The sequence below is a fragment of the Aedes aegypti genome, chromosome 2 (assembly GCF_002204515.2).
Source record: "Aedes aegypti strain LVP_AGWG chromosome 2, AaegL5.0 Primary Assembly, whole genome shotgun sequence".
Taxonomy (NCBI): domain Eukaryota; kingdom Metazoa; phylum Arthropoda; class Insecta; order Diptera; family Culicidae; genus Aedes; species Aedes aegypti.
This window is the reverse complement of record NC_035108.1, coordinates 251,067,151-251,079,885: the sequence shown is the minus strand read 5'-3', so window position 1 is coordinate 251,079,885 and position 12,735 is coordinate 251,067,151. Positions and strand designations below refer to the sequence as shown.

The 12,735-nt window shown below is 36.6% G+C and overlaps 1 protein-coding gene across 2 annotated transcripts in view; it reads left to right on the top strand.

The window, feature by feature from the left end:
- Positions 1-12,735, top strand: part of LOC5569506 (regulatory-associated protein of mTOR) — a 44,193-nt gene that overhangs the window by 9,958 nt on the left and 21,500 nt on the right. For both annotated transcript variants that reach the window (XM_001658541.2, XM_021844791.1), the window contains exon 3: positions 10,738-12,066. In XM_001658541.2, the coding sequence (XP_001658591.1) occupies positions 10,738-12,066 (1,329 nt within the window). The remainder of the gene's footprint in view (positions 1-10,737; positions 12,067-12,735) is intronic.

Here is a 12,735-nt window from a genome sequence, read left to right as displayed (position 1 = left end):
AAGATGTTTCGTCGAGATTAAACATTCTGTTTGGACAATCCAGAAGGTAAACTAGATCTTCTTGCACTTCACCAAACCATGCTTTGATTTGCTCCTTTGTGATTGTTGCTCTGTACCGTGCTAGGACACTGGGTTTTCGGAGTGATATTTCTGGATGCCGCTTCAAAAAAAGGCGAACCCATTTTTTCCCCGGTATACCGTTGTTGAATGGGGTGCACTTTTTTGTCTGCCTTACGAATTGTCCTAGCTTATTCGAAGCTGCTTCATAGTAACGGGAAATCCCGCTCGGGCGAGAGAAGTAACCCTATTGACAATTTTAGATTCTTCGTGTTCTGTCAACACGGACTCTTTGCCTGGCTTGGAACCAACTGAATATTTCTCTCGTAGTTTGTCTCGAAGCGTTCCAGCGGGTATTCCATGCTGTATCGCCGCTTGACGGATGGATATCCCGCGTCGAGCAACCATCAAGGCATTTTGCAAATCTTTTTCGGAGTGTATGCTTTTCTTTTTCGAATCGAAGCCATTCTAAAAAGAGATAAAGAAAAAACAAAGATTAACGAGCGGTGATTGGAGACATCTGGTGCCAAGGGCCACCATTTGCCGCTCATACTAATTAGCGCTTTATCCGTATAAAATATTTGATTTATCCAGATAAAAACACTTCAAATGAACAGTACGTACCTAGATTATGATCGTTGATGGAAACTTTAAGACCAAATCGACGAAGCAATGCTTATTTTAGCTTAAATTCACGGAGGCCACTTTTGATCGGCCATAATAACAATAACAAAACAGTGACAATCGTTGCGGTGCACCGCAAGAAATATTTTTTTTTTGAAAACAAGGTGATGAACACACTGGGATTTTTTTTTGTCAATTTAATGTTTTTACATGTTGCAACTTATTCGGCTAAATTTTATTTCAATTATATACAATTTTCCGATGATATGACTAAGATTGGGATATTGTGAGCGGTGAATGGGGCATGAGCGGTGAATGGCGTCCTTACAGTATTTTGAATAATACTGCTCCAGTCATGGTTACATAACATGCAGTTACTTAATCTAGTATTGCTGTGTGCGTTTGAAATGCAAATATCAAATGCGAGAACACCAAATGCGGTAAGATTTTTTACAAGAAATGCGGTGTCAAAAAAAGATTTTTCTTGCTAGGGAGGAGGCGATTTATACCGTAAAGTGTCCTAATTCAGCGCAGTGCCTAATTCCGCGCATTTCATACAAAATTATTTATATATGGAAATACACATTAATATTTCAGCAACTTTTAATGCTATTCGAGGCTACTTTGATTAAGGTACCGCGGGGCAAGTGGGAACGAAAAAAACGATAGTTCAAACAAATTGTTCAATCAAATTTTCAAATGTCAATATTTTTCAAATCCAACAACACAATCACGTTTTGGCAACATATTTGCTGGTGTGTGCATGAAACTAATCGAATAATTTCGTAATTGTGAAAACCTTGGAAGAAAGTTTTAGAATGAGCCAATGGTCCCACTTGCCTCGCTAAGCGGGGCAAGTGGGAAACATCCAGTTTCATGCGTCAATCCACATCAGTAAGTCAACCATTACAATAATAGGATTGATAATTCATAGATTTTTAATTTTAAGTACATATTTGATGTACATAAGGGATCAACCATAAAATACGTTACGTTTTTGGAAGAAACCCTTTATTTAATAGTATGTCACCTCACATTTAATATTAACTGAAAATTCCTCAATAAAAGCGTAAAGAGGTATTAAACATGTTCAAAATATCTCATTTATAAGTTGTTAATTAAAATGTAGAACATAAACAATCAATAATTGACGAAATTATAAATATGTTTTGTTATTATTTATATGCATGGCAGAAAACCACCTTATGGGGTGGAATTGTTTTCCATCTCTACTTAATTTGGTAGAAATAACAAATAAAGTTCAAATAAAATAGAAAAGTAATCGTTCTCATGATGCATTTCAAATTTCAGCTGTGTGTTTGTTCAATTTTGAAGTCGTATTTCAAAAATAAAAAATAAATTTAAAAATAAAGAATAATAACACTTTTCTTCTCCCTCCTATGCAATTACGTAATTTGAGGTTGATCTTTTTTGATAAAAATCATTTGTTTGAATGTTTTAGTGCTACTCTCTAGGAGAATGTATGAAACGTGTACGAAAAGTTTTGATTCTGGTTTTTGTTTTGATAGGTCCCACTTACTCCAGGTACAAATATATTCTGGGGTAAAATAGACCATCGAAAATTTCATATGAAATGAAAACAAAATACTGGTTTATCGTTAGCATCTTGTAATAATACTCAAAATTATAGCATACTGATGGAAATTCGATTTAAAACACATTTATTTTTTGCGAGTCAATGCAAGACGTGGAACGTGTCACAATTTGTCATGCAAGTTGAAAATGGCGCTAAACTGACAACTGTTACATGAACCATATGGTAATAAAAATAACAATATGTTTAGTACTAAATACATTCCTTGTCATTGTATCTTCAACTTTCTAGAAGAATACCCCCATGAAAAACTTTTCCTAGTTGAGCTATGACGAAACGCCCCACTTACCCCGTATTCTCACTTGCCCCGCGGTACCTTAAGAATAAGTTTGAATCACAAATAAAAGCAAATAAGGCATTTTTTTCGCGGCATAAAAAATAATCAGTGAAGGCCCGTCGGAGTAGACGTTATTTTTCTAATTTTCTTAGCGTCCGCGCTAAGACTGTAGGACAACAACAAACGCGATTTCTTTATTAAAAATGTTTTATTTTTTATGCAATATTCCATGGAACTACTTACTACAGGTATGTTTCATGGTGCTTCTATGAAATCTTATCAAATATTAGCATAATTATTGAGTTTTATTCAAAAAAGTATTGCGCGGAATAAGGACACGTATTTTTTCATGTTGCCCTAATTCCGCGCACTTTTTTTTTTTTTTTTTTTTTTTTTTTTTTTTTTTTTTTTTTTTTTTTTTTTTTTTTTTTTTTTTTTTTTTTTTTTTTTTTTTTTTTTTAATTTCTTTATTAGTATCATTCCAAACATTACATTCATTTCTTATATCTAGGTGTTCTGTGTTATTTGACAACACTATCATCCTAATTTGGTAAAACAAATTTAAGATTTAATTAACATTTTGTTAACAACATATTACATTTCATTTGCCGTAGCAGTTCAGTTTTTTTACAGGTGAGTTGATTTCACCTGCTTATAAGAGAAAAAAAAACGTTTTTAATATACTTAACCTAACTTAACCTAAACATATAACGCATTAATCGTGGCAATAGAAGATTGTAACGATTTTTGCCTGAAATTATTAATGATTGTATTTGACATTTGTTCCAATGTTTCAACATTGGATATTCTATGTAACTCATTGGTACTATACCAGGGAGGAAGCCTCAGAATCATTTTCAAAATTTTATTTTGAATTCTCTGCAGAGCTTTCTTCCTGGTATTACAACAGCTAGTCCATATTGGTACAGCATACAACATGGCTGGCCTGAAAATTTGTTTGAATATCAACAGCTTGTTCTTAAAACAAAGTTTTGATTTTCTATTAATAAGGGGATAGAGACATTTTACATGTTTATTACATTTGGCTTGAATGCCCTCAATGTGATTTTTGAAAGTTAAATTCTTATCTAGCATGAGCCCTAGATACTTAACTTCATCTGACCAATTTATTGGAACCCCTCTCATCGTGACAACATGTCTACTTGAAGGTTTCAAATAAAGAGCTTTTGGTTTATGTGGGAATATTATTAGTTGAGTTTTGGAAGCATTAGGAGAAATCTTCCATTTTTGCAAGTATGAAGAAAAAATATCCAAACTTTTTTGCAATCGACTACAGATGACACGCAGGCTTCGTCCTTTGGCGGAGAGGCCTGTGTCATCCGCAAATAAAGATTTTTGACATCCCTGAGGTAACTCAGGTAAGTCAGATGTGAAAATATTGTATAATATTGGTCCCAAAATGCTGCCTTGAGGAACACCAGCTCTTACAGGAAGTCTTTCAGATCTGGAGTTCTGATAATTAACCTGAAGTGTACGATTTGACAGATAACTTTGAATTATTCTAACAATGTATGTTGGAAAATTAAAGTTTTTTAATTTTACAATCAAACCTTCATGCCAAACACTGTCGAATGCTTTTTCTATGTCTAGAAGAGCAAGACCAGTAGAATAGCCTTCAGATTTGTTGGAACGGATCAAATTTGTTACACGTAAAAGTTGATGAGTGGTCGAATGTCCATGGCGGAATCCGAACTGTTCATTGGCAAAAATTGAATTTTCGTTGATGTGGGCCATCATTCTGTTCAAAATAACCTTTTCAAAAAGTTTACTGATGGAGGAAAGCAAACTGATTGGACGATAGCTAGAAGCTTCTGCAGGATTTTTGTCTGGTTTTAAAATTGGAACAACCTTAGCATTTTTCCATTTGTCAGGAAAATATGCTAATTGAAAACATTTGTTAAATATATCAACTAAAAATGATAAGCTACTTTCTGGAAGTTTCTTGATGAGGATGTAGAAAATTCCATCATCGCCAGGAGCTTTCATGTTTTTGAATTTTTTAATAATAGTTCTCACTTCTTCCAAATCAGTCTCCCAGGCATTTTCGAAAACGTTCTCTTGATTGAGAATATTTTCGAACTCCTGAGTAACTTCATTTTCAATTGGACTAGTAAGTCCTAAATTAAAATTGTGCGCACTTTCAAACTGCATAGCAAGTTTTTGAGCTTTTTCGCAATTAGTTAGTAATAATTTGTTTTCCTCTTCCAATGCCGGTATTGGCTTCTGAGGTTTTTTCAAGATTTTCGATAATTTCCAAAAGGGCTTAGAGCCAGGGTCCAATTGAGAAATTTTATTTTCAAAATTTTTGTTTCTTAATTGAGCAAAACGTTTCTTGATTTCTTTCTGCAAATCCTGCCATATAATTTTCATAGCAGGATCGCGAGTGCGTTGAAATTGCCTTCTCCTCACGTTTTTAAGACGGATCAAGAGTTTAAGATCATCGTCTATAATCACGGATTCAAATTTTACTTCACATTTTGGAATTGCAATGCTCCGGGCTTCAACAATGGAATTTGTTAAAGTTTCAAGAGCATTGTCAATATCAAGTTTAGTTTCTAAAGAAATGTTAACATCAAGATTGGAGTCAACATACGTTTTATATATATTCCAGTCGGCTCGTAAATAATTGAAAGTGGAGCTGATAGGATTGAGGATCGCTTCTTGGGATATTTGAAATGTAACAGGGACATGATCAGAATCAAAATCAGCATGAGTAATCATTTGGCTACAAAGATGACTAGAGTCGGTTAAGACCAAATCAATCGTAGATGGATTTCTAGAAGAGGAAAAACATGTGGGGCTATCAGGGTATTGAATTGAGAAATATCCTGAAGAGCACTCATCAAATAAAATTCTGCCGTTGGAATTACTTTGAGAATTATTCCATGACCGATGTTTGGCATTAAAGTCACCAATGACAAAAAATTTTGACTTATTGCGAGTCAATTTACGCAAGTCAGTTTGGAGCAAATTAACTTGCTGCCCAGAGCATTGAAAAGGCAAATAGGCAGCTATGAAAGTATATTTACCAAGTTGTGTTTCAACAGAAACACCTAAAGTTTCAAAAACTTTAGTTTCAAATGAAGAAAACAGTTGATGTTTTATACGCCTATGAATGATGATTGCAACTCCCCCACATGCCCCATCAAGTCGATCATTACGATAAACAAAAAAGTTAGGATCTCTTTTGAGTTTAGATCCAGGTTTTAAATACGTTTCGGTAATAACTGCTATATGCACGTTATTAACCGTAAGAAAATTAAACAGCTCGTCCTCTTTACCATTCAGAGAACGAGCATTCCAATTTAAAATATTTAAATTATTATTTGGATCCATTAGAAAAACGTAATCCAATAACAATTTGATTTGTAAATTTTACACCTACTTGGACTGCTTCAGTCATAGTGGTGGCTTTGAACATTGCATCAATCATTAGATTCAATTGTTCAGTTAGAAAATTAAAATCAGAGGCAGACATGTCATGTGATTTCCCATTGGAATTTCCGGCAGACGAAGAAACGGAGTTACCTGTGGCGGTAGGGTTTTTTCCATTTGATTTGAAACAAGTAGAATGGGTACCCATGGATCGAACAGGGGAGGAGTTCGAATTTCCTGCTACGATATCGGCAAAGGATTTACCGTGGGTAGATACATTCGAAATAGAAAGATTCGAACGGCTACCCGACGGAATAAAATTAGTTTGTGAATGAGCATGATTATGATCTTCCTGATGGGTATGATTCATGATCAAGCGATCGTTAACTGAAAAATGAGCATTGTTCGATACTCTACCAGGCAAATTCCGGAAACGACCGTTATCGTAACGGATATTATCTTTCATCTGCCTGGCACGAGCCTCAATGACCTTTTTGCGTGAAGGACAATTCCAAAAATTGGACTTATGGTTAGCCCCGCAATTACAACATATGAATTTGGTGGTATCTTCCTTCACTGGACAGACGTCTTTGTCGTGAGAAGAACCTCCGCAAATCATGCATTTAGCATCCATGCGACAATTTTTTGTACCATGACCCCACTTTTGGCACCGACGGCACTGAGTGGGGTTCTGGTAATTTCCTCCAGGTTTCTGGAAATGTTCCCATGTCACACGGACATCAAACAAAAGTTTTGCTTTTTCTAAAGCTTTAATATTATTTAGTTCTTTTTTGTTAAAGTGAACTAAATAAAATTCTTGAGAAAGCCCTTTCCGAACAATGCCAGATTGGGTTCTCTTTTTCATAATGATTACTTGGACTGGGGAAAATCCAAGTAAATCATTTATTCCATTTTTGATCTCTTCAGGTGATTTATAGTCACTTGAGAGACCTTTCAAGACAACTTTGAACAAACGTTCAGTTTTGTCGTCATAAGTAAAAAATTTGTGCTTCTTCTCTTCAAGATGTTTGAGAAGAAGCTCACGATCTTTAAGAGTTTCCGGCAAAACGCGACAGTCTCCTTTCTTTGCGATTTGGAAGGAAACCTTGATTCCCCTAATGGAGTTCAAGATCTCCTGCCTAAATCCCGCAAATTCGGAACAACTGACCACGATAGGCGGCACTCTTTGCTTCCTCACTTGAATCAAAGAGCCTGGGCTAGAGGCTGCTTCGATTTGGTGTTCGGAAAATTTGTCTAGAGCATCGAACTGATTGCTCATTTCGATACAATTATTCATTTCACCCTTGGAAGAAAGTTCGCATTCCGGGGAAACGTCCTTTCTTCCATTCTTGCCACGTGTAGTGACAGTTTTAAAACCCACTTTTTTGGAAGGAAGTAGTGAATTCAGAGATTCACCCTTCCTTTTGTTAGTTGTTGATACCATGTTTAATTAATAAACGAAAGAAGACGTGACCTTCGAAAGGTTTTTTCCCAAGACGGTGTCCAAGAAGGATTACCACCGCTAGCTTTCGCCAACGGGTCCAACGAAAAATCGAAGGCACGGGTCCAAACAAGGATCGTAAAGGGATCAATAGTAGAAAAAATAGTACTGAAAAGTACTGTTTTAGTAGCACTGAAAAGTACCGTTTTTAATGTTAGCACTGAAAAGTACTGTTTTTGTAGCACTGAAAAGTACTGTTTTATTGCTTTAGGTAGTTTATAAGAAAACTTCCAAGAGCAGAGAGAATTCGTGTACGCACAGCACGAAGGTACGATGCGCACTGAATTCCGCGCACTGTTCTTCGCATAACAACAGACAACAACAGACAAGTAAACATGTCGTCTTCACATCTGTCTATTTCTCTGAAAAGTAACTTTATGCATACATACGTTTCATGTACAAGCGGAACATCGGGAAAGCCCACTTAGGCAGCGTCCATAAATGACGTAGCATCTTTTGACCAATTTTTGACACCCCTTCCCCCTTCGTAGCTTATTTTCCCATACTTAATACATGGTTCGTAGCAGAATCGTAGACTCCTCCCTCCCCCCTAAAATGCTACGTCATTTATGGACGGTTCCTTACAGGGAAAAATACCACGTGGCTTATGCACAGCCCCAACAAAATAGTCTATACACACTTAGATTTTTTTCACGAGCTCGGCTGTGCGGATCTCGGTTGAAATTAGCCGAGATTCGGCATTCTGAATTAAGTGTGTACATCTGTGCGCACAAAATTTACTTAGCATAATGAACCACACATAACATTGGCAATGTATACTTGTTTATGATTCTTATTTAAGGACTGTTCATTTTATAAAGTGGACACTTTGTTTATGCTATATCTTTTTTCTTTATTGATAAAATCGTAATCGGTTTTCTGTGTATCGTTGACCTATTATTCTAAAATGCTATGAAAATATAAAATCTTTGAAAATGCTTTTGGTTGAAGAGCTAAATAGTTTTTCCAAAAACTCTTAAAAAAAACTGTCCGTCAAAGTTTAACATTATTTTTCGCAAAACAAAAATCCTTATTTTTATGAACGAATTGTATGTTTGTATCCTTTACTATTCTACTAAAGGTAAAGCTTTAAAAATATCAATTATATTCCACCATTCTATGACATTAGGTAACTTTAGTGATTTACCCATTTATGGCCAAATTTGCTGATACACCATCCTTTCACTCCCAGCAAAAGAGAAAAGTAAAAAGCGTGTTCAAAACTAGTTTGGATTACTAAAGAAACTATATCAGTATAAACGAAAGCTAAATCGTGAGATTAAACTACAGTCTTAAGTATAAATTTTACTGTTTATGGTAGTTTTACTAAAAAGTCTCATACTTTTAAAATTATGTACGCATATTTATCGATCTACAGCAAATTGTAAACAGTTTTCTCCGAATTTTTCAATTGGTAATCTCAGAATAACATATTATGAAAATAATATGTGGAAAATAAAATCGATTTTATTACAGCAGTGTTGCCAATTTTGATGATAGTCAATGTACTTTGATAGGTCTTCTAAGAATAAAACAATTGTGTTTCTGTTGTGCTTTGAATGTGACGTGGGGACTTACTAAGTAACTCTATGAAGGCGTAAGTTATTTTTCATATTAATACTATATTAGGACTTCCGTCAGGACGTACTTTTACACAACAAATTCTACTCATATCAATTCCCAACTAATTTAAAAAAAATTTCTTTAAAAATATACGGGAAAATTGATTTAATTATATCTGTAAAATTGTTGCTCCAAAAATAACTTGATTATTTCCATCAGGCTTCTGATTGATGATGCTTTCGAAGAACAAGCCTTTTTTGAAAATAGAAAATATAAATTATCGAATTTTCCAGCCAATTTCTTACAATCATTGATTTTGATAACCTAAAAAAATCGACCGATCTAATCGTTGTTCCATATTCGTGTAAAATTTAATTATTTTGGAGAATTTTTATTATCACAACATTGTACAATACTAGTCGAACGATGTGCAAAAAACCGATTGAAATTTCATTGGTTAATAAGAAAGATACAGTATGCACAAGGTATCCACTTTATAAAATGAACAGTCCTTATATCATACAATCCATATAGAATTATTGTAAAAACAACATATCGTTCACATGTTCAACAGGTCGTAATATGTAGAAGACCCCACAAATTACGACACACTCTCGGGAAATGATTCACGGAAACTTTACGATCTGAACTTTCCAGTTCAGTGAATAAAATAATTAAATTGTTAGATTCTATGGGATAATTTCACAACATAAAATAGGGTGCTCATATCACCCCATCGACAGAAGAATCGACGAAAAATTCATTCGTGTTTTTTTTTAAGACGACGGAAATCATGCGTATCTAGTGTATTGATCTAAAAATTTCAATTACGACTTTTCTTAAGATGGCCAAATTGCCCCACTTTCCCCTAGACGAAATTCACACGTACCAATGCCGCGGTTTTGGTTATCTTTATTTCATGTGATAGACAAAAAGTTAATAAAAAAAATGGAACGTAGACTAAAAAGTTACGGTTCATACAAAACTCTACGTTTTCTCATACAAAAAGTGTTACGGAAGGGGAGGGGGTTGAAAATTTTCAATTTTAAGTGTTACGTAACTAATGGATGCAGCCCCTTATCAAAATTAATGTTAATTTGATTGTTTCATGAGTGCGCGGAATATGGAAAAGCGTTTAAAAAATGCGCGGAATTAGGCAATTTCAACGAGTGAACTATTTCAAACAAATCGCAATTGTAAATTATGAATACAGTCTAGTTTATATTTTTCCCATAAACTTGAATAGATTTGCTAGCGATCCACCCATAAAGCTTTTTTGTTGATGCAATATTAATTTTTAATTAACAATTTGAATCGTTTTATTCCTTAACTGCGCTGAATTACGGCACTTTACGGTATAATCGTTGCTATGTGTGCTTTGATTGTTTTATGTTACCGCATTTGGAGGACGTTTATGTATAAAATGACAGTGAGCGAAATATGGTAGCATCACGGTAGGATATCACATATTTTGAATGCTCAATACAAACTTGATGATTACTTGATTAGTTTACAAATTGATAAGTATGCACTGTTAAAGAATATTTTGAAGCATTTGAATATCTCTTCTAAAATAGCTAAGCTTGTGTACTTTGTACCCATTATGTCCAAAACAAACAAAAGATTCGACCCAGGATGAAACTACAAACCGAAAGTTCCTCAATAAAAAGTAACTAATTTCAAGATATATTTCCATCTTTATAGGCAACAACCTCCAGAAACAATACGAAAGATGGCAACCACGCGCACGTTATAAGCAATCCTCAGACCCCACAGTTGAGGACGTAAAAAAACTATGCACGTCTCTGCGCAGAAATTCAAAAGAGGAACGCGTGCTGTTTCACTACAATGGCCACGGAGTTCCGCGACCCACCGTTAATGGCGAAATTTGGGTCTTCAACCGAACGTACACCCAATACATCCCTCTGTCAATTTACGACCTGCAGACGTGGATGGGTGCCCCCTCGATATACGTCTACGACTGCTCCAACGCCGGGATAATTGTAAATAGTTTTAACACCTTTGCAGAGCAGCATGAGCGAGAGTTGGAGCAGATGCGGGCTCGAAGCGGAAGTACCGCCGGTCAATCCGACGCCGACGCAAGCAGGAATTCACCGTCGCCTCCGGTTGTGGGTCCGACTACCTATAAGAATTGTATTCAATTAGCGGCCTGTGCGGCCAATCAAATTCTACCAATGAATCCCCAACTGCCTGCGGATCTTTTCACGGCGTGCTTAACGACCCCGATCCGAATAGCTTTGAAGTGGTTCACCCTGCAATCTACGTCAAAATTAGTTCCACACGTACCGGAGGATTTGATTGAAAGAATACCAGGACAGCTCAACGACAGGAGAACGATGCTTGGTGAGCTGAATTGGATATTTACGGCCATCACCGACACGATAGCGTGGAACACGTTACCTCGAGAGCTGTTCCAGAAACTGTTCCGCCAAGATTTGCTCGTGGCAAGCTTGTTCAGAAATTTTCTGCTCGCGGAAAGAATCCTCCGGTCGTACGACTGTACGCCCATTTCTAGTCCTCCTTTGCCTCAAAGCTACCGCCATCCCATGTGGTCAGCGTGGGACTTGGCCCTGGACCTGGCCCTGTCCCAGCTGCCAGATATCCTGGAAAAGGGAAAGCGCTTCAAACATTCGCCATTCTTTGAGGAGCAGTTGACCGCCTTTCAGGTCTGGTTGGAAGGCAGTTCGGAGCAAAGGAATCAACCGGAACAGCTACCGATCGTGCTGCAGGTGCTCCTGTCGCAAGTTCATCGATTGCGTGCCTTGGAATTGTTGGGCCACTTCCTGGATCTGGGCCCCGAGGAGGTGAATCTGGCACTTAGTGTCGGCATCTTTCCGTACGTGTTGAAGTTGCTGCAAAGTTTGGCGAAAGAGCTGCGACCGTTCCTGGTGTTTATCTGGGCGAAAATCCTAGCCGTGGATGGGACTTGTCAAATCGACTTGATCCGAGACCTGGGACACAAATATTTCCTCGCCGCGCTGCAGGACACCAGCCCGTGTCCGGGTTTCAAAGGTGAGTGTTTACTAATTGTGTGTGCAGCATTTCGTGGTAAACCTCTTCGCGGTGTACCATTTGGCGGTTCACATGCTATCGAAACAAAAATAATTATCACTATCATTGGCCTGAAAGGTACGTCAGGTAAAAGTTGAGTTTGAATGTTTTTTTTTTTTGGTTGCCCAAATCCACATTAGGGATGAGTCTGAAGGTCCATCTTCATTTCTTTGAAATGTTCTACTCCTGATCAATCGAATCATATTCCTCAGATGTCCATTATACCGTAAAATGAGGCGAAAAGAAACACTCTCCGACATGTTTGTGGATAAAAATCAACTTTATTAGTCTCAAATATGGCCCGCGTTTTCCTTTGCTGAGACCCAATTACTGTAGAAAAAAGTTCAATGATTTGTGAAAATGTTTCATGTTTCTATTCACCCCGCAATGGCCCGAATAGAAAAACTGTTCTGTAAATATCAATACTTTTTCGAGTGCATCTTAAAGAAATATCAAAATCATCAAAATGTATTTACTTAGTGAAGAAAAAATAAAATTATCAACCTTCCAGTCGTCGCGCAGTTTGCCACCGTCAGAACCACCACCAAGAACTGTTGTGAACGAAAAGCGAGTGTTGTACAAAATACAACAGCGCGACGACTAAAGTGCTAAAAACAATTTCAATTAGGC